The 23,256-nt window shown below is 39.9% G+C and overlaps 1 protein-coding gene across 6 annotated transcripts in view; it reads left to right on the top strand.

The window, feature by feature from the left end:
• Window positions 1–23,256, top strand: part of LOC117265848 (F-actin-uncapping protein LRRC16A-like) — a 97,419-nt gene that overhangs the window by 32,419 nt on the left and 41,744 nt on the right. For all 6 annotated transcript variants that reach the window (XR_013492220.1, XR_013492219.1, XM_033640600.2 and 3 more), the window contains exons 3-9: window positions 7,318–7,368; window positions 17,497–17,556; window positions 19,819–19,940; window positions 21,486–21,583; window positions 21,863–21,933; window positions 22,271–22,344; window positions 22,614–22,689. Coding sequence is in view for 4 of the 6 variants with exons in the window: in XM_033640600.2 (XP_033496491.1) it covers window positions 7,318–7,368; window positions 17,497–17,556; window positions 19,819–19,940; window positions 21,486–21,583; window positions 21,863–21,933; window positions 22,271–22,344; window positions 22,614–22,689 (552 nt within the window). In the remaining 2 variants the exon portion in view is untranslated. The remainder of the gene's footprint in view (window positions 1–7,317; window positions 7,369–17,496; window positions 17,557–19,818; window positions 19,941–21,485; window positions 21,584–21,862; window positions 21,934–22,270; window positions 22,345–22,613; window positions 22,690–23,256) is intronic.

Below are 23,256 nucleotides of genomic sequence, written 5' to 3'. Positions count from 1 at the left end.
CCACCTCATGAGAGCCCAGGAAAAACCTGGTTTGGTCTCCCTGACCCCTGGGTCGTTTCTGGAATCTCTCTCTCTCTCTCTCTCTCTCTCTCTCTCTCTCTCTCTCTCTCTCTCGCTGCGTTTCCCACTCTGTTTTTCTGTATAGCTCTAAAAATACTCTCATCCTATTGTGCTGCGTTGACAGTTTCAGTTTGCAGCCAGCACATCATGACTCATTAATGTTACCCACAGATGCACGTGCACATGCAGGATATGCTGGCATTAGTTATGCAATAAAGAATCTGTGTCAGCAGTGGTGTGGGGATGAATGTAATTATTGCCCTTTTTTTCCCACTGTGCTATTTGTGTAAGTGATGCAACAGATGATTATGTTCCTGCATGATCAATACATCTCTGATTTTTGGTTATATGTCAGATTTTTTGGTGATTAATCAATACATCACCACCAATTTTCATCCTGTTGGTACAAATTCAAGCTACATCTCTGTTGTTCAGATATATTACAGTGTAAAGGAGGACATTTTAGGAACTGTGCGTCTTCACTTTCTTGCCAGGAATTAGATGAGAAGATGGATACCACTCCCATGTCTGTCCTTTAATTATGAAGCTACAGCCAAAAGATGGTATCTTAGTATAAAGACTGAGAGCAGGAGGAAAATACAAGCTGTGTTGTGTTCAAGGGTAGAGTCCAGCACATAACACCCCATAAAATCACAATTTGTCATTTAACAGTTGTGTTTTGGTTCTAATTAATCAAATAATGTGTGCATTAGTGAGTATTAGAGATATTGGTTGACAGATTTTGTTATCTTTGGACAGATCCAGCCTTGCTTTTTCTAATCTTTAAGCTAATGTTCCCTTAATTGTGAGTACACGAGTAGACCAAAGGAGTATACCTGATTTATCTTGCAAGGAACTTGCTTATTAATATTTATCCATCCATCCATCCATTTTCATCCGCTTATCCGGGGCCGGGTCACGGGGGCAGCAGGCCGAGCAAAGCACCCCAGACATCTCTCTCCCTGGCTTCACTTCCCAGCTCCTCCTGGGGGACCCCAAGGCGTTCCCAGGCCAGATGAGATATGTAATCCCTCCAGCGTGTTCTGGGTCTGCCCCGGGGCCTCCTACCAGTGGGACGTGCCCGGGACACCTCCAGCGGGAGGTGCCCAGGAGGCATCCTAGTCAGATGCCTGAACCACCTCAACTGACCCCTTTCGACGCGAAGGAGCAACGGCTCTACTCCGAGCTCCCTCCAGATGTCCGAGCTCCTTACCCTATCTCTAAGGCTGAGCCCAGCCACCCCCACAGAGGAAACTCATTTCCAGCGCTTGTATCCGCAATCTCATTCTTTCGGTCACTACCCAGAGTTCATGACCATAGGTGAGGGTTGGGACGTAGATAGACCAGTAAATCGAAAGCGTTGCTTTCCGGCTCAGCTCCCTCTTCAACATGACGGACCGGCTCAGCGCCCGCATCACTGCATAAGCCGCACCGACCCGCCAATCCATCTCACGCTCCATTCTACCCTCACTTGTGAACAAGACCCCGAGATACTTTAACTCCTTCACTTGAGGCAGTAACTCTCCCCCAACCCGGAGAGGGCAATCCACCGGTTTCCGACAGAGAACCGTGGCCTGCAAAACGCCCGAGTGCATGCTGGAGGTCACGGTGTGATGCAGCTAACAGAACTACATCATCTGCGAAAAGGAGAGATGCAATTCTGAGGTCCCCAAACCAGACTTCTTCCTCCCCCCGGCTAGCGTCGAAATTTAAATATTAATATTTAAATTTACAAAAAGATGGTCTCACATTTGAAGCATTTTTGTTTATGTTTTTTGTTTCATCTTAAGTTTTACTTTCATTAAACACACTTTTCTCCCCCATACGAAACCCAACTACAGTATTAGATGTGAAACTGTGTGAGTGATCGATATGATAAAGCATGAATGCACCCCAAGACATGATGGATAAATAAAAGCATTTTTTGGGTGGGGGTAGATTTCCTGTGGCTGAGTGCTGCCACAGCTGAATGACTGCAGATGAAACACTGCTCTTGTTGCTTCAGTTCCTACAGAGATTCAGCATAACTGTAGGCCAGCGTGAGTGTTGTTTAGGGAGGGTGAAAACTCATTGACATTCTCAAGCAAGACTTGGCACTGCAGCGTGCTTCTTTTTATGTGTGAGTGAGTGTCTATCACTGTGTGTGTGAGTGTGTGCGTATATGCATTCACAAATGTGTGTGTGTCTGCGGTGTGGGCTAGCTGTTGCCATAGTAACGTGATGTGTGTCTGTGTGTGTGTGTGTGTGTGGGTGCACATGTGTTGGGTCAATTGGAGGGGGGGTAGGTGGGGTTGACAGTTTGACAGAAAAAAAGATAATCTGGGATGGTAATACCATGAATGGACTACACAGCCGCATGTGTGTGTGTATGTGTGTGGGTGGGTGTGAGAGAGAGTGTGAAGAAGAAATGAGTGTGTGTGTTGTATTCTGTTAAAGAGTAATTTAAAATGATATTATTTATCAATATAAAAGATGTCTGTGTCACATGTTCATAATTTAATTTTTTGGCTCAGAAATTCTCTAACAGGGCTCTCTGTCTTTCTGTGTGTGTGTGTGCACATGTGTGTGTGTGTGTGTGTGTGTGTGTGTGTGTGTGTGTGTGTGTGTGTGTCTGCGTGCGTGTAAGCGGCGCGCCAAGGAGACAAATGGTGCTTTAGAGCCCGTGGCAGTTATCTTGTATGTGAGCTCCCAGTTTGTTTGGGCGTGTGTGTATGTGTGTGTGTGTGTAATACAGAGAGAGACAGTAATAGCAGATGCTCTCTCTGGTCTTGTAGACATGCTCCAATGCTGCTGCCATCTGGTTGGCTGAGTGGAGCTGAAGGCGGGATGGTGGTCGCTGTGAAATCATTGGCTGGCGGGAAGGCTCAAGGCTTTAAGTCTGCAAGGCAGAGCAGAGAGAGAGGTGGATAGGAAGGAGATAGAGAGAGGGAGAGGTTGGAGGGCAGTTACAGAGAGGAGGGGGTCATAAAACAGGAGGGTGTTATGGCTTTGTCCACTCCAAAGGGCAGATGGAGAGGAGCCGGGCAGAGTGCAGAGGGGCAGTCATGCATTGACAGAAGGAAAATCCAGAGCAGAATCAGAGCATGTTTAAAACTGTTGAACAAGTTATAAAGTGCACTGAATTCATTTTGTCAAGTGGTTAATGAACCACTGCATTAAAGGACACTTTTACGACTTCCTATTGAATGATTTGCTACCTCCTGTAGACCGGACAGACCAGATGAAGCCTCGGTGGTCAGTGGGTACCTCCCCTCCACTCAGAGTCAGCAGGTTCTTGGTCATTACTGGTTGTGACTGCAGCTGTAGCTATTCAGCTCCTGGAAAACCCACTGATGTGTAGCAGACCTTTCAGATACAACCTGGCGCTTTTTACTTTATTGTATTGTAAAGAACTAAAGCCATGACTTTAAGCTGCCAAACACACACACACCCCGGGCTCCCTTGAAGGCAAAATAGAACATAAAAAAGGAAGGTTTCTTGTGTTGCATAGCCTAAGACGCTTTTCTGTAACCCAGCATCAAAGTTCTGCAGCCAAACTCTTATTTCCACAAATTGCATTTTACTTTTTTCATGTCTGAGCTCTGGTGTTATGTGCAATACGTGACTGGCTGATGCGCAATACTGTTATTTTATGTTTTTTTTATGGTGTATGCTTTTTGTTTCTTCTGGACAGTTACTGTAAGGCAGCAATACTTGTCCAGAGTCCAAGACAAATTTCCCTATAGGGACATTAAAGTACAGCGTATTATATTTTATTGCATCACACCATACCATACCATACCGTACTGTACCATATCGCATCGCATCGCATCGTATCGTATCATATCGCATTGTATTGTATCCTGTCAATAACATCGTACTTGCTAAGAGGGCAGGTCATGGCCAGTCAGATGATAATACAGTTTATATTATTAGCAATTATTATTATTATTATTTACCAATTTATTATCTGTTTATTACATAAACAAAGCTGAGTCACAAGAGACAATGTTGGTCAAACTCTGTGCACCAGAGGTCGAGATATCCTGATTTTTAATCCCCAGTATAGGTCCAAAATAAACCTGAGGACTTCTCCAGGTACAATTTTAACGCATGACCAAACCTGTGAAAACAAGACCTTTGTTTTAACTCATCAAATTTTAATTTTTTCTTTTAAAGTGAAGCTAGATGATTCGGCAGCATATCTGCACACACATAGCATGGAAAGGAGAGCTGCTGTACAGAAATGAGACTAAGACAAAGAGAGAGTTGATACGTAGCAGTGGTGACTGGTGCTCTTTAGGAGAGGTTATCTTTGGTCACACAGTCCTGCCTGTCTGTCTCCATCACATCAAACCACACAGACCCTGCCTGTGGAGCTGAGCCACAGAGGGCTAGGACACACTGTCATCCTTTCTACCCTCATCCCTCTGTTTCTTTCATCACATCTTTCAAAAAGCTTGTGACACTTTAAAGACTTTCCTCAATCTTGCTTTTTCTCTTTCTGTCTTTTTGGTCTTTCTTTCGCTCCCTGCCCTTCATGCCAGTCTTTGTTTATCTGGGACTTGTTTGTAACAGCGTGCTCTCCCTCTCCCCCTTCTCTCCTTTGTACGACTTTTATTCCCTTTTCTGCTTTCAAAGCTTCTCTCCAGCTTTCTCTCACCTCCGATCAATCTCTCTGCTCCCTCACGTCTCCCTTCAGTTTCTCGTTTCCTCTCCTGCCCTTACACACATCATTTAGAATGTTTCATTTACTCTAAACCTGTATTTTTTCTTTCTTCATTTTATCCTCATGTCCCTGTTTCATCCACTGGCATTTTCTCTTCCTTTGTGACCGTTTCCCTTCATTTTCATGTTACATGATTGAAAACCAATGGGCATATGTCACTTATCTTTGGAGCTGTGAGGTGGCGTGCTGTCAGTGTAGAATGAAGGGTCATAAGGTTTCAGCTATAATGATGGAGATGGATGGAGGCCATAGAGTGTTTGCCTTTGCTTACCAGCCATGGTGTTTTTTGTCAAGAGGGTAGAATACAACATCCCGTTAACTGCTTTAAAGGTCAGCCTGGGTTGTGTGGCAATATTATTTGAAAGTAAAATATCTAGTGTCATGGCACATAAAGGTAAAGGCAGCTCTCTGTGCAGCTGGTGTCATTACAGCTAAAATAAAAGCCTTGGCTAGCTTGCACATGACTTCTTTTAAACATCAATGTGTATCAGGCGTTGAACTAGTTTTAGTTGAAAAGGTCAAACTTTTCCATTGTGTTGACCTTTGTTCTTCTGTTGGATTATTCCATGAAGCCCAATGATAATCCACCTTCAGGGTCCGTATGGTCATGAAAAGTCATGGAATTTGAAAATAGAAATTTCCAGGCTCGGAGAAGTTTTGGAAAAATAGATGAATGAAGAGAATGATTAGGGCCCAGGATGCACAAAATGTGGACTATGTAGTTATGTAGTTAAGACATCTTGAACTTGAGAGAGGCAGCTAGCCATGATAAAGGACATGAATTTAGGATCAGTGTACTCTTGTACCCACTTTAAACCATGCATGTGGAGAAAATGAAGGAGGTGGGACACATGGACTGTAAAAATAATGGACATACCTACCATGATATCCGCCATTGGTTTGTGGACTCTCGTTTATGAAACCTCGAGTTTGGCATGTTGGCCCTGGCCAGCTTGGGCTTTTTGAAACCAGAAGTGCCCATATTTGGATAAGAGGGTGGAGCTGTGGATGAGTTAGTGCTGGATCTGACTCATAGACTGTAGTGAGGCCTCACAGACAGCCTGACACTCAAGCAGCATAACTTTGGGCTTTGATAAAATGTAAATGGATGAGTTATATAAAAATTCACCCCCTGTACAGTTGTCATGAATGTTAAAATTAGTTATAGAGACCAAATCAGTTTTTTATACCAGGCTGTACACATGTTTATTTCTACTGTAAAGTTGGGCATTTTAATACGTGGGTCTGAGGGGACTGACTCACTTTTGGAGCTTATTTTAGAGATTATTTTTGGGGCTTTTTGCCTCTCTTATAGAGGCTTGAGAATAGTCAAGCAATTAGTCAAAATCATTAAACGTTTTGGAAAAGTCATGGAATTTTGTTGTGTATAATGAAATTGTTACCATAATCTTGATATGTGGATAATGTAATGTCACATAACATAACAGCCATTGTGATTTTCTGTAGTTGTCGGTGTATCGTAGATCTAATATGCATCACTGTGTGACAACATTTTGTTTACCATTGCGTATGTTTCGTCATTTTCAACCTGGATTTCATCTTTCTGTTCCTGTATGTCCGCTAGCTGAAATTATGTTTGAATAGAGTTTGAATCTGATATGTTTTAAAAATGCAGTGCAGGTGGGGCAAGAAAAAAAATCATTATGGGTCACTGAAAAGTCATTGAAAGGTTTTGAATTTTTTTTCCATAAAATGAAACGAAACGTATGCCCTTGCTAAAAGTCATGGGAAAGTTATGGAATTTTATTGGTAAAAAAAGTGTATGATCCCTACACCAGAACTGTTACCACACAATTTTACATTGTCATGCCAATCTCAACCACAAAGACGGTTTGAATTGTTGAGTGTAAGCACCACTCAGATCCCTGTTGAAATGTCTTTGTCTGTGTTAACATACTTTCAATTACATGAATTGTGCAAATGATCTCTGTAACAGTGTTACATTCAGTGGCAGTGATCTGAATAAACCAGTAGAATGACCTTTCAAGGCTGCTCGTCTGGATAAGAATGTCAAGTTTATGCATTCCAGTTTTTGCCTCTTCAAGCCTTGACTTTTCTTTCACAGAGCAGCAACAGAAGCTTCGTCCTCACCATGTGCTCTAATTAACAGCGGCGGTCTGAGCCCAGGTTGCTCAGTAGACAGAAACAACACAAATTAAAAAGACACACTGACCTATAATGACCTCAGTCAGCAGATGGGGGGGTGGACCAATAAAAACGAAGGCGTCTTGGCTACATGTAATAAGCATCTCAGTGGGTTGTGTTGGTAAAGAGCGGACACTTCTGTAAATGTCACTGGCTGTTTATATGTTTTTTTCAAGCAGAGAGGAGTCTTTCTCCTCATTCTCGTGTTTTTTTTCCCCTTGCATTCCGAACTGACTGACATGTTTAAGAGTCACAAGCCTTTTCATCCTTATGAGTCAACAGACGAGCTCTCTGTGCTCTTTGTCATTTCCTTGCTCTTGTTGGTCAGAGTGTATATTTACAGCTACATGCTCATTATTCTCTGTTCTCTCTGTCTCTCTCAGGCCCTTGCGTCTCACCGAGCCTACCTCTTGACTGCACGCATTCCTGCCAAGGTAAGAGCAGCAGTGGATTTCAACATGTTTTCCTGCAGCAACAAAGAAAACCAGTATACCACACCAGGAAAATGAAAGATTAGGTTAGCAAACATTGTAAAATAGGTCTGACTGAATGTAAATTTATCGCAAATAACAATATCAGAAAATACTTAAGAATAGTTTTGGGACCTCTTCCTGCAACCTCAACACAAAAAACAGTTTCATTTTATTCTTCAACCATAATTCTTTAAACTCCCTCAGATTTGCTCATAAAAATATGACAGAGTGTGTAAGTTCCTGATACAGTGTAGGCATCACAAGGTTTCACTCAGTAGCAACAATTTTGTGCCCTCCTCTAGACATATTCCCAACTCAGCACTTTTGCTCTCCCAGTTGGTTTGTGTGTGTGCACAGTAGAGTGGATCAAGGCTGAAGTTGTAGCTCTTCAATGTGTGCCTGGTTATATTGCAGTTTCACAGCTGGTTGACATGCCTGTTTTTGGAAAAGCGGTGCCATAATGCAGCGCAGATGGCAACTATTAGCACCATCACCAGCAATGAAACATCTGTCATCATCTCTACCAGCATCATTGTCACCTCTGCCACATGAAAACCAGCAGTCAGTAATACAATGCAGATGTTCACAAAAACTTAAAGCAGCACCAGAACACAACTAATACCATCTCTACTGCCAGTATTAAATTTCACATCAGGCTTCAGCTTCTGTGTTGTGACCCACCGGCCTGGTCGCTGCCTGCTCCCTGCAGTCCTGAACTTTTTAAGTAGATATTAAAGTGGGGGGAGTTATTTAAGCATGTGCATAAAGCAGTACCTATTTGTATGCATCTCTGGACATGTAGGTGCTCTGTCAGAGTGGTTGGTGTCCAATTATAAATAAAGAGTTTCAACGTTAAAATTTGTGTTTTGAAAAAGCAGTTGACAGAACAGTCTTAACGCCTTGTTTCCATTTATATATGTGTACGGACACGAGTCAACCAGAGGGCCATTCATTCCTATGGGAATCTCTGTGATATCCGGTGTGCCTGTGAAACTCCTCCCCTCTGTAATATTTTGGTCCACAATTCGCCTTGAGTACATTCAAAAAATTTTACTTTTTTTTGCTAGCTTAGCTACCGTAACAGGGTGCTAACTAGCTAATAGGATATTTTCGTCAATTCAGTTGCCTGTTTTGATTGAACACACTGTGAATCTGAGTAATGTTATTCCGCTAAAATATGGTTAGACATTACATTCAGTCAGATTCTGAGTCATTCAGCCATTCATATGTCTTTTCAATGAAACATTTCACAAAACATGTCACGTACCTGACAGGCAAACATCTTAATTGTTGCTATGCAAGAATGGTCCTGTTTTTGTTCTGGTAATATTCCAAGTACATATTACAAACAAAAAAGAGCCTCTTCCCCCATGGCTACAGGGACTTTCTAACAGGTTTCTGTCCATCCGTAAAGAAATGCACTTCCTTGCGTTGGACACTAGAGGTATCGTCAGTATATTTACGGATCTATGGACACGAGTCATACATAAGTTGAAACAAGGCATAAGGCTCTTTTGCGCCTAACATTAGATACGTATACGGACACAGACAGAGCCTTCTTTCTGTACTCTTGAGTTCATTTTGTTCGTATTTATGCACGTTTTCTTAAAGCTTTCGGATACGGATGAAACAGAGAAGAACCACTGGTGTCCTTGTCATGACCATAGGACATGACAAGGACATTTGAAAAATGGCAGAGCAGAATGAATCAGTAATGTAGTGAAAAAAATTCACCATCCTCATGTTGCAAATACTTAATGGCCTCACATCCACAACGCTGCCTCCTCCGTTGAAAAGCATTGACAAGCGCATTATGATGACCTCTTCCGCTGTCATTATTTGTTAGAAACTTTTGACTGCCCTCTAGTGCTATCTAGTGCTAAAAGATTAGTTTCATAGTTCTTTTTTTTAAATAAAATTCAAGTTTTATTGATCTTTATAAAAAAAATATCAAAAACAAAAAAAGACAAAAAAATAAATAAAAATAAAAAACAGGTGGGTTAACCACAAAGATTGACATCAGAAAGGCAGTTATTTGGTTACACTAATGATGTGCATTAGCACATGACAACAGAGATATACAGTAACAAACCATCAGGTTCTTGTCAAGGTTAGGTCGCTCCCTACAGGTACAGTATGCACCCACTAAGGATTTTTCCAGTTCAATCTCACAACTTTTTGCAACAGTTTCCATCAGTTTTCCCCTTCACATTTTCAGTGTAGGAGTTTGAGACTCCATACTTAAAGTTCATTCTTGAGTTTGCAAATGGCAATAGGCAAAACAGTATCACCTCAGGGTGCGTTCAGTAGATGCTCTGGAGCTTTCAGTCATATCACATGATCTCCATCAGCAGATGGAACTTCTAAGCAACAACTTTAAAGCCCACGCTGGCAAGAAGTTCTTAAAATGCTCTGATTAATCTTCAGTGTCTTCAGTAACAGCAGCAGAAACAATAAAAGAAGCCACAAAACCTCCCATTGTCAGACTCCAAAGCACATGTCCACAACACTGCACTGGGCTGTGATTGTATATGGAAACAGACTGCACACTGTTGTTTCTCCTGCACTATCTGTACTGCCGATCCGCCTGGTAGGAAAGAAAGAGTAACACTTCATAGTAGTTTCAAGATAGCATAACATCATCTCTTGTACCAGGTCCAGGAAATACTTAACAATTGCCCTTCAGATTGCTGTATACCTTCCAGTCAATAAGATGCCTCCTGGGGCAGTTTAAGTGATTGATTGGCATCTTAAAAACTGATTCATTGGTTTGCTGGAGGTAGAGGAGGCTGTAAAGAACATCCAGGCTGTCCCTGTTTCACATGACGTCATGTGTTTCCACTGTTCTGAGCTGCAGGTTCAGGATCTGTTTATGTAGATGGCTGTGCATCTGTTTTCTATCTGTGTGCTCTTGTCTGACCTGGAGGGATTACACACCTGCTTTATGAAGAACTAACCCCCCTCAGCAACAGCCCTCCTCACTTCTGCTGTTTGTCTCAGTCTGCCTCAGTCTCGTTATTTCCACTCTGTCTTTTTCTGGATCTCATGACACATGGTGTACTTTCTCTTCCCTACTTTCGATTTTCTCTTGTTTTAAACATGATAAGACATCTTGCTGCGGGGTGCCGGTGGCTTAGTGGTAGAGCAGGCGCCCCATGTACAAGGCTGTTGCCGCAGCAGCCTGGGTTCAACTCCGGCCCGTGGCCCTTTGCTGCATGTCACTCCCTCTCTTTCTCCCCCCTTCACGCTTGTCTGTCCTATACATTAAAGGCTAAAAAGCCCCCAGAAATATCTTAAAAAAATAAAAGACATCTTTCTGCAACTTCTAGAGGAGTTATGGGACTTTCTGATTTGGTGGAAACATAGGCTCTTGTAAGGCATACGTATTTTAGACATGGAGTGATGAGGCATGAAGTAGGTCTGTCTGTGTCTAGCGCTGCACAATTTATCAAAATATTATTGAAATCAGAATATGGCCAAGTGCAATATCTAAATCGTAGGAGCTGCAATTTTTTTTTTTGTCACTACACACGCCATTATAAATGAAGCATTGTGGTGCTGCAGAGATACCCCGGCCCACAAATCATATTCCAGATGTACGAGAACAGGCTAATTAGGTACAGACTCCAGCAAAAAATCACATAATCATTTTTATATATTCATTTTTAGTGAAAATCTAATGCAAAAATTACCATTCCCATTAAAATTGTAACTCGTAATATCTGTCAAAATGATTCACAATATGATTTTTCTGCATGTCCTGCAGCCCTACTGTCTTGGTCTTGTTTTTCCACACTGGAAACAGAATCCCTCCTTTGTTGGCTCTCAGATTTTTCTATTCTTGCAGAAAACCTCTATCCTCTTCTCCTCTGGCTCTGCTTAGCCAGATTACAGCCACAGATCACCTCTGCTCTCCGTCTTTCGTTTAAGCCATTCGTTCAGCTTTCTCACTGTCATCCTCTCCTTTTCCAGCGATCCAGATTACTTACCTCTCTCTTCATCCCGGTCTCTTGCTCTGTGTCTTCCCTTTATCTGCCTGGTTTTCTTCCCCCCACTCAGCAATGTGCCAAAGGTCAGGAGGGATAACCTACAGTGTTTTAAATCAAACTGGATCTAATAGATTTTATCTTAAAAGTGATCGATTTTTGGTTTTCTCTTAAGGAACTCTCTGCAGCTATGGATTATTTTCTTTGTCAGTTAATCTGTTGATTATTTCCTCGATAAATCTATTAGTTGTTTTGTCTAAGATTTAAAAAATTGTGAAAATATACACAGAGAAAAAAAAATTCACATTTAAGGAGCTGGAATCAGAAAATTTTGACGTCTTCTGAAAATGTATTGTTTTTTTAAAAACAACTCCAAAAATTGCTTAAACTGATTCATAGATTATCCAATAGTTGGCAATTAATTTAGTAGTTGACAACTAATGGATTCATCAATTCATCATTGCAGCTCTATTCTCATTATCAATTAATCTGCAGGTATTTTTTTAATGAAAAAATGGCCATCAAAAATTTCCAGATCCAAGAAATCTGATTTAAATAGCTTGTATTGTGCATCCAAAAATCCTTAAAGTCAAAGATGTTCATATTATAATAATATATATATGAAGCAGTAAATCCTCACATATGAGAAGCTGGAATCTGTGAATATTTTATCATTGTATGATTGATGGTTTAAGGGATGAACTGGTCAGTACAATAGTTGTAAATGGATTTTTTGTCAATGGAAAAATTGTTTGATTGACTCTCTCTCACTATTTTTCTTATTCATCCTTAAACATGTCAGATGAGTTCAATTCAAGTTTAATATTATTGTTAATTTATCCAGATTTTTTTTTTAAAAAAAAAAAAAGCTGAATGACATGCTTACTGCTCTCTTGATTGAAACTCTGTTTGACTTTCTTACAATAATACTAGAAGTGTAAGTGCTGTGTGGGTTTTTGCTGCATACTGCCATTTTTGAAAGATGATGCTTGCCAGCATCCATAAAAAAGGCTGACTGTTAAGAGTATTTGTCCTTGTATTGATTTTTCTGATGTGAAATCTATATTACAGTGGAGATGAGCCAACTGCAAATGAAGATTAGCCTCTGCTCACTGTTCCAAAACATTGAGCTATTGACTCTATACGTCCTCTGGAGTTTCAGTTTTCCAGTTTTCTGCTAAAATCTGTTTTTGTTGAGTCAAAACTGAGACAGTGTCTGGTGTTGATTTAGGCTTCTGGGCATTTAAATGTATTGTATAGGCTGTGTTTGTCTGTCATATGTTAGATGTAACTCTGCCTGGAATCCCAGTGATGCATCTGAAACACACAAGAGAACAATCAGTGGGTGGGATTTCATCAGCAATGCTCTTCTGACCCCAAGGCCTTAAAATTAAGTGTATGGCAGTAGCAGTAAACCCTCAGTTAAACTCTTCACTCTGTATCTTTGTTCTCTCAGTAGAAGCCGAAATCCCCCATAGCTCTCTCTCATGCACTTCTCAGTGGGTTTTTCTCTGTCTGTGTCTCTGATTGATGCTATGGTTCTTCTTGAGAAGCTGTAGGGCCTTACAGTCTGTCAGTGTCTCCTCCCAAACATGCACAAAAACACTTTCAGTTATCGCTCCCTCTCTTCTGCCTCCTTTTTTCTGGAGCCTTTTATGATCAAACTGAGCAAACCACGTCATAACTGAAATTCTGAACTGTGTTTAAAATGTTTATAACTTGCTCACTGCAACAGGATCCTCAAGTCCACACTCTCAAAACCAATCTCTACATCAAACCATACTCTGCATTATCACATTAAAAGTTGGGGTTTATGTTAAAATACAACAAAAAGAAAAGTGGAGAAAAGTGGTTAAAGTGACAGACGGACAGTAAACGAATGAGTGAACGATGCAATTATTCTGACATTTGGTTCCTCCCCACACCTCCCAGCATGACGTCTTGCCATTGGCTAGAGCCCTTATTTGTCAGCCTGCTCTCTGATCATTGGCTGGCACTATATTCAGTATGCTATCATGCCACTTTGCTGGCTGTGTGAATATGTGAATGAACTGATTGACCCCTTTCAAGTTAGGGTTAGACACTGTTTACTGCATATTGTAACACAGCCTACAGCAAATTGTTTGCAATACACAAGTCAACACAATACTGCTACTTGTGCTATACTGTACCATAGCATTATAGCCTCTTTGCAGAACAAGTGTTTGCACAGTTAAAAGACACATGAAAGACATGTATTATAGTTCATTGCCTCCTTCCTCTGAAAATGTCTGATTGCACTTTTATACCATTTTCTAATTCTACAGTAAACATTGAACAAACTACATTAATGGCACAGTTGACTCCAAAATATTGCAAAATGTGTGAAAACTTTGCCTAAATTCCTGACGGATTTGACCTGCTCTGTCTATATTTGTCTTTTATATGATAATTTGGTGTTTTTCGCCTTAAGAGTAATATCTTAGTTTGAGTAAAGGCTCTATGTGCTGTTGATCATAAACAAATTTTAGTGAACAGTGGCCACTGTAGCAACATGTGAGATAATAGTGAATGCTAAAAGTCAGAAAATCAGCTAAATGGTTTATTAATGGTAAGGATAGACCGATACATCGGCCGGCCGATATATCGGGCCAATATTTGAGTTTTTTACTTGTATCGGCATCGGCCGATATGCACGTGGGTTCGCGGATTTATTTTTCCCTGGCACTTTTTTTCATTTGAAAGTATGTGGTTAAGTTGAACAAAGCTGTTGAATCCTACTGTGTACAGTAGTTGTTGTTTTATTTATGCTTCAGCTTAAATATTTGTTTATTTTATAGACATTACTGGAAGATTTAAGAGCACTGAACTCTTTTTTTTATTTGAATGTATAGTAATAATAATAATAATATTCTACCTGTTCTACCTCAACTTTCCATCTTGTTTTAGTATTTTTTACTGTTCAATAAATGTTTCTTATTTTAAACTTGAGACCTGTAATATTTGTTATCATTGTGTAATTTTTTTTGATGTAAACTGAGGGAGCAAAAGCAGTATCGGCCCCAAATAATGGCTCAAGAAAATCGGCAGTCCATAATCGGTCATCGGCTAAGGGTGATGGAAAAAAATCGGTATCGGCATCGGCCCTAAAAAATCCATATCGGTCTGTCCCTAATTAATGGCAGATATACAGTACTATCTATCTAAAGTTTGCTGTCATTAGCCACCATACTGTAAACTATGGTCATACCAGATAAAGTTGTAACAGCTAAACTCCTGAGTGTGTTGAAAAAGTAACAGTGTGTTTTATTGCAACACAGAAATACATGAAATAGACAAGTTTGGTGACGCTTAGGGACAAAAAACACATGGTTAGGTTAAGAGAACAAAAAAAAAAAAAGTACTCACTTAAGTTTGGGAAAAGATAGTGGTTTCAGTTACAATAACTACACACAGGACATAGGTGACATTAATTTAAATACTTTGTGTAGTCATGTAAAATCACAGAACTTTGTCGACTTTTGGTTTCATATGGGACACAAACAGCTGTCTCCTGGTTAAAAATCCATGTTTGTTTGACCAATCCACCACCCCTACTGCCACCCTATGTGGACTTTCTCACTCTTTCTACTTAAATCATGCGTCCACCACAACAAAAGATTGTCATTGACTTTGCATTGGCGTTGTTTCCTTGTTGCCTGTACATAATCTTAACACATTGTGTGCCCACCACTGTGTAACGCATTGTTAAGACTCTGCATCCATTTCACAAATTTCTGAGATCGAGCTGTTTATTCTCTTAAAGGAACCATGTGTTTTTTTCTTTTAGCAGTTATGTTGTCTTGCTTAAAAGCAATACAAAATTTTACCTTGTTCTGCCGTTATGTGCCTCTTTGTCTTTGGTAATAGCAAACTGTGTCACTTACCTTTTTATGCCTCCGCGCCAGCGAAGGCATTATGTTATCAGGTTGTCCATCCCATTCTCGTGAGCAGGATGTCTCAAGAATGCCTTGAGGAAATGTATTTAAATCTGGCACAAGTATCCAATTTGACTCAAGGAAGAACTTATTAGATTTTGGGGGTCAAAGGTCAAAAGTCAAGTTTGTTGTGACGTCATCTGTCTCATTCTCATGAAATTGCTATCAAGAATGTATTGAGGGATTTTTCTTCAAATCTTGCACATACTTTCTCTCTGACTTATGAATGAATGGAGTAGATGTTAGTGGTCAGAGGTCAAAATTCAAAGTCATTGTGACCTTGCATCCATGTCATTCTTGCGAACGTGCAAGGGAATGGGGGAATTTTCTTCAAATTTAACGGAAACATCCACCTGGACTCAAGAATGTGCTGATTAGAATTCTGTGGTAGAAGCTCAAGGGTCAAGGTCACTGTGACCTCACAAATCATGATTTTAGCCATAACCCAAGAATTAATTAGCTAATTATGACAACATTTCACACAAATATCTACTAGGACATAGTGATGAAATGAGGACATTTTGTATCCAAGAGGTCAAAGGTCAACTTCACTGCGACATCATAATGTTCTGCATAAAACACTTCTCTGGCCATTATTCAGCTCCATAACTCAGGAACAGAAGGGGAGACATTTGGTCAGATACTGAACTGGTGACTCTAATCTTTGGTGCCCACCTTTAAACTGCGCTGAGTTTGTAGATCTTCTGTGCTGTCTGGAGGGAAGATGTGTGTAAAGCATCCATGTTTTCACAGACATGGATGTAAACTGTAAGTGTAGTGTAACGTGAGCAGTTTGCAGGGGCATACAACCACAAAGCGCTAATTTTAGTTTCATCTGGCTGAGCTTCAGTTTATTCTTAAAATAACTGTCATTTCCTGTTGAATAATCAGTACGCCCAGTAAGATTATTGAATGGAAATTATGGCATACTGTAAGCGAGTGCATGTTTATATGTGATTTTTTTTAGCTGGTAGACTGAACATGAGTGAGTAACCACAGGCAGTGCTGAAGTAAACATACACTGCATACTGTAGTCAGACAGTAGACAGACTGTCAGTAGACAGACAGTCTGCTTATCCTTTCTCTTCTCTCATCTGTGAGCCAAGCCTCAGGAACACTGAGCCCACCTGGAATAGTCTGGCCTCGCTCCCTGGCCTGCCCTCAGGCACTGTGCTGTATGTCTGTGTTTGAGAAAAAGACAGAGAGATGTGGAGAGAGTGCAGGAAAACCGTGTGCTCCGTATACTGTAGTTGGCATTTGTATTCACAGGTTTCTCCCTCTCACATTAAAGGAGATCTTTTCCTGTCCTTTTTAGGCATGGAAAGGCAGGCTGCTGCTTTTCTTTGTTTTTCTTTGTCCTGAAATTCTCTCTTGAAACAGAAATAGAAAATGTGGATGTAAGAATGTCCTGGTTGTCTTTAACCAGACTTGTTTTGAAGAGCCTGTTTTGGATGTATATTAAGAAATGAGGGGGAGGTCTTTTCTGATTGACTTTTTTTCAATTTAAACAATTCAGGGAGCAAATTGTAAATACTAAAAAGGAAAAAAATGCATTTGAGTCCTGTATTGTCTTACTTAGGTGTGACCACAAAGCAATTCAGAACAAATGCACCTTGCAAATGAGCCAGAAATTGAGCTGTGCATCCCAGAGTGGTTGCATTTTAAATGAATTCAGCTGGCAGAGATGAAATTCTGGATAGAAGAGATGATTTAGTACAACAATTAAGTGACTGTATCTCGTCTTCCAATCTTTGTTTTCATTTCTACCCACAAATGTGTCAAATGCAGCCCAGAAAAGCCATGTAAATGTGTGAGTCAGTCTTTACAGGAGCAAAAAAGAAAACTACATCTCCACCTATTAATTATGGAGCAGACATATACACAACATTCCTCAGACAGACAGTCACTATACTATACTGTTGTTATTATTAGGCAGAGTTTCTCACACAGATACAGTCCTGTGTGCTTTCACACAAGCACATGATGGTGGTAACATTGTTTATGTCCTGTAATAAACATTAGCTCAACTAATCCTAAAATATTGTATAAATATATATTATATTCCTCCGTCCCATTAGATGATACTAGGCCATGCCCAATGTAAGTATTTTAATGTTGATTTCTGTGCTCTTTATGTTTTTTCTTAGGTGGAACACTCCTTTAATTATCTGGAGATCCAGGGGATTGCTTGCAACAAGCCTACACAGGTACAGTACCTTGCACCAATATAAACAGTGTCCAGCACACAAATATTAAAGGAATCATTTTACATTTTGGAGAATACATTTGAGTTAGAAAACAAGATCTGTGTCACTCTTATCTCTGAGTTAAAGCAGCTACTGGTAACGTTTATGAAAATAACTTGTGTTATATTGACTGAAACTGTCACTAAATGCTAAACTAAGTACATGAGACAAGATCTGTGGGGGAAAAAAATCCTGAGCAGTCTCTAACGCAGCTGTGTGACCCAGCCACCATATTGAAAACAGCTGACTGAAATACCACCTACCTGCAAGGCCAACTTTCTCCTTTTGCAGCTAAACAGTACACTGAAATATGTTTTTAAAAACATTTGAGGTAAGGAAAAGGCAATGCGGACACAGATCTTGATTCATATTTCATGAGCGCTGCCGAGTTTGACAGATTGACTGAAGTTCACGTTGGGGATTTACATGATTGTCAGCTGTGTTGAACTCCTCAGCTCTGATTGTTTTTTTTTGTTTTTTGTTTTTTTGTTGGTTTTTTTTGCTCATGTGCAGTAAGGCCATTATAAACTCCACGAAACGATAGAGTAAGCAGTATGATTTGAGCATGAGTTTTCTTACACAGATCATATAATTCTTTGTAAAAGTTACCAACTACAGCTTTAAGTATGGTGCGAAAGCCAAGAGGAAACTAGCTTAGCTTAGCATAAGGACTGTTAGCCGGGGGAAACAGCTAGTTTCTAGGTTTCACAGCTGCCCTCAACTAACAAATTATTATCTTTAGATTAATGTTAGTGTTTGGATTAAAGACACAAAATACAATGTGTTGGCTGGCAATTTTTTGAGCTCTGAAAGGCCCAGGTTAGCCGTTTCCTCCTATTTCTAGTCTTCTACCCAACATCTTACACCAGCTCCACTCCATAGTTAGTGTATAGACATTAGAGTATCAATCATCTCACCTAACCCTCAGCAAGAAAGCAAATAAGTGTATTTTTCCAGTGTGTCAGACTATGCCTTTAAATTGTACTTCATGAGCTAACTGTGGTTTGTCTGATGTTGTCTGTCTAAAGCGACTATGCTACTGTTACACACTGTTCACCTTCATCATAAACAAATTGTATTGAAGTTTTGCATTTCACTTTCCTTTAAGATTTTTTTGTCAGTTAAGTGGGGAAGTTTGTAATGAATTTATTTACAATGACAGAACAGCAGGATTAACAAAAAGGAAGCATGTGGCTGTATTGTATTGGGGAAGGATTTTCCCTGATACAGAGGGCGGCGTGCTACATTCACCTGACATCTTCAGATGTGTGTTACACAAGGACCAAAAATACAGCTGCAGGGAAATGTCTTTTATTCATCCCTCCTCTTCAGTGATGTCAAAGATCAGGGTGCTGCTCTGGGTACCTGAACCTAACTTCTGCAGTTTAAGGACAGCACCTCCATTTGTAACAGATACTGGTGGACAGAAAACAAAATATGCTGGTATAATCCCCCAAAAAAATGAGTTATGTATGAGATGCCAAAAAACGATCTGGTCCCAGAAATGTTTCCCATCTGGGAGGAGCTTCCATTTGGCATTTTGACCAGCAGTCAGTCAGCTGGATCTACCTACAAAATATGATAATCTGTCCCTAACCACACTGTCCTGCAGCTGAACCTCTCTCCCATTTATCTCAAGAGATGTCAGTCCTCTTAATATCTTGACTGATGGTCTCCCGTGTTTAATAAGTATCAGAAAGGATTATGTTAATTCTGGCCTATAGGGGAGGCATGTATCGCCTTGCATCAGTATTTGCATAATTGTGGTGAGCGCTGAAGTGGTTAGCCAGTCTTGGTAAATGTCATTAAATCTTTATTTTAACTCAAAACAAAGATGTGGTGTGTAGATGTGGTTGAGTGGATAGGTGGATGTGTTGGTTTCACTCTTGTGGATTATGTTACTCCTGGGTGGATTCAGTGGAGTAGACCAGCAAAATGTGGAGTATCAAATGGAAACCAAGGGAGTCAGCATATACATAAATACATACATATATATATACATACATAGACACATAATGCATTCACGTTGAAGCCTTTTACTTTTCGTATATGGTAGACTTTACTTTTTAAACCCAGAGTGACTCAGTGGATTTAATAGAGTAAAGAATGACACATGACTAACTCTCTTTTTGTCACCTAAATAAGTACAACTGGGGTTGAAGCAGGTTTATGTGAAACCATGCATATCGACATGCATGACTATTTAATGATGTGTCCTTTTAGCTGTTCATAGAGTACGAGCGTGGCTCCTTCTCCCTGAAGCTGCTCTCTACAGAGGAGGTCAATGAGGTGGTTGCTCACATAGGAAACTGTCTGCTGAGGATATGTCCCGGTTTACCACCCAGGTGGGTTTCACCTCTATGTGTGTGTGATTGTGTGTATTATAACATTTTATTTGCTATCTCATGGATTCATCTTAAATGTACCAGTCATGTTTACAGATTTGAATCCATCCTAATACAGACACAATCAGTCTCAAAGTATTTCTATTATCAATCTCTGTTTAAGTTTGTGTGCATACATGCATTTTGGTTTTGCGTTTCATACGGTATGTATTTACTAGGGGTGAGGGAAAAAATCGATACAGCATGGTATCATTCATTGAATATATAGAAACATTACCTTTATCAGCTGTGGACTCACTGTAATCTTTGAACTGTCTCCACTGACAGCAAATAGTAACATCCAAGTACAATGGTTGAGATATCTTGGTGACAAGAGAGTTACAAAATAGGTCATTTTGGGGTTGTTGTTTTTTTCGATCACTGTTTTTGTGAGGTGTGTCTTTATATTGATTTTTTTTTCTTTTTTTAATTTGTTTTTTGGAGGGAATAGGTTGTGATATCAATGCTAAATTGAAAAATGTAAAATATATATATATATTTATTTTATTTTATATTATATTTTTCGTGTGGCAATATCGTATCGTCACACAGGGCCAAGTATCAATTTTTTTATTATATAAATTATTAATGTGACAAATGCAAATTAAACATTTGGTAGCCGACTAGATTAATATATTCAGTTTCTTTTTCAGTCCACAAGATACACTTTGCTACTGCAAAAAAAATGGCTGAAGTGACATGAACAGACTCAAAACTTTATTTTATTAAATAAACAAAGTTGACAAAGTTTTCCTTTGGGGACAAAATTTACATTTGAAAAAAGGTAAAAAAAAATTGCAATATATATCGCAGTATATTGTATCGCAATACTCAGCACATTGCAACATATATAAAATCACAATAACATTGACTTAAGTATCGTGATAATATCGTGATCCTCTGGTGATGATGCCCTAAAAAATAACAGAAAATGTTTCTAACAACCAGAGTTAAACTGCCTCCACCAGACAGGCACACGCTTTTGACTTGATCTCTAGAAGTTGTGGTTGAGTCACAACTTCAGTATACTGTATTTAATATCCAAAAAATATCCATATATGTATTGTAATGTGGATGTGAATCTCGTAAAATATGTTTTGTTGAGAACATGAAGCATGAATATGAATGCAGAAATGATCACAGAGGTAAAACTATAAACTTTTATAACCTCGTCTTGCAAACAGGACAAAGTCTTCTACTTGGCAGAGAGGCTGATGTTTTTGTGTTTGAGCCGCAGTTGATTTAATGCGCCGCTGGTTTTGTGTTTTTTGTTTTACAATAATTGTGTGGTTTAGTTAAATCTATTTACCACTGGAGTACACAGCAGCACTCAGCAACTTCCTGCTTTCAGAATGTCCACTGACAAGTAAGGCAGCGAGCGAGAAGCCTGGAGCTGCTTGTTGTAGAATCTCTACGAGAGATTAAAGGCTTTGGAGCATTTCATCAGCTACATTTGGGAAATGTAGAAACTGGATGACTAAATTCTGTTTAAATCTCTCTTCTCAGTAAAGTGATGAAGAAGCTCAGCATGGAGCCTCCAGACAGGCTGACCTCTGTGCAGACTCTGTGGGAGAACAACAAGCCTGCGGAGCCTGGACCTTGTGGTAAGAATATGTGACTCTCCAGTAATTGCTGTGTGCTTCTTCGTCCCAGTGCTGACATGGTGTATGGTGTGTGTGCACTGGGTTGGTGCAGTCAGTTATACAGTGAATTTGCATCAACGTTATAGCTGTTTTACACAGAGACTTATAGCATATTGTGATGAAATTGATTGTAGTTTCAAATTACATGCGATTTTGCACAATCCATATCCCACAGCTCTTTCGTAAGATGGACTCAAGTTTTCTGTGATTTATATTTTTTATTGTGTTCCCTCTCTCTAGGCGGGTTTTCTCAGATGTACAGATGTGTTTGTGACTGGTTGGGGCTGCCTTACAAAGAAGAGGTGCAGTGGGTCAGTAATATTTGCATTCTTTTGTTGCACAGCACTGACACATCCTGGCTCAACTGTGCGTCAGATCTGTTGGCTGGGTGACATAAAACTGCATAAAGCCCTTTGATAAATAACAAGATAGCCACAACAGTATTTGAATGTAGCACCAGTTTCCCTCATATCTTGATGCTCTTGCTCCTTCTTTTCCAAAACATAATAACTTTGTGTCTACCATATGTTTTTCTTCTGCTCTGTGCAACTGATGAGGCATATAGATATCTTTATTGCTAGCAGATGTGTTTTTCTGATAAGAGACATGTTTGTTAACACTCGCTGTGGTTAATTGTTTCCTCTCCAGGATGTGGACACCATCTATTTAACACAAGACACCAGAGAACTCAACCTGCAGGACTTCAGCCATCTGGAGAACAGGTGAGCGCTGGCACAGACAAGTAACAGAAGTATAATATAACCGTAGCAAACCAGCATAAGGTGAAGAAAAGTGGGGGGAAAAAGGTACAAGATGAGGCTGTGTGGCTGAAAACATTTGTTAGGATAACAGAAACACAAAAATAAGAGATAAGAGATGTACTGTAGGTGTAACATGATTCATTTTTAATGTAGAAATGTGCTCACTGTTGAAGAGCAATATATAATTGCAGCTATGACCTTTTCTTTCCTCCCTGTCTGCTCCTCCTCAGGGATCTGGTGGCCATAATAGCAGTGCTGGAGTTTAACCAGTGGTTCACCAAGCTCTCCACCAAGGACTACAAACTGGTTAGTAACACCTTTTCTCAGAATTCTCCTCTTGTTTGTTCACTAATCATATCTACTCAGTCTGGGGAAATCAAAAACACAGTTATTGTGTTCATATGATAGCTATCCATTAAGGACAATGAGCTAGATGATCCTCAGTTGTGTTTATGTTAATACTCATGGTGTTTCAGTTTTGGAAAGCATGGCAGGGAGTCAGTGCAGGCCATGTGCTCTAAAGTATTTTGTCATGTTTGGAGTCTCTTCTGAGCTCCAGGCTTGGGGCTCGTACTCTTTTCTGGTCATGGTTATTTTGGATTCAGTGTTTTTAGCATGTCGTCCACGCCATTTCCATATCAATAAAGGTTGATTAAATATCAACTCTTAAATTTCCCATCATGATAGTTCCTTTTTGTCTACTTCACTGTATTACTGTACATTATGTTTGACAGACAGCATCACAGTGTTAGTCTGCTGCCACAAAACGGCAAAATAATCCAGATATAATCCCATCTCACAGTTAAGTAGTGAGGAGAATCACTGCTTAAGACAAATGCATAGACGCGTCTCTCCCTGTCTCCCTGCCTGTCA

This window comes from Epinephelus lanceolatus, chromosome 10 (assembly GCF_041903045.1).
Source record: "Epinephelus lanceolatus isolate andai-2023 chromosome 10, ASM4190304v1, whole genome shotgun sequence".
NCBI lineage: Eukaryota > Metazoa > Chordata > Actinopteri > Perciformes > Serranidae > Epinephelus > Epinephelus lanceolatus.
The sequence above is the reverse complement of the archived record's forward strand: the minus strand, read 5'-3'. Positions and strand labels throughout refer to the sequence as shown.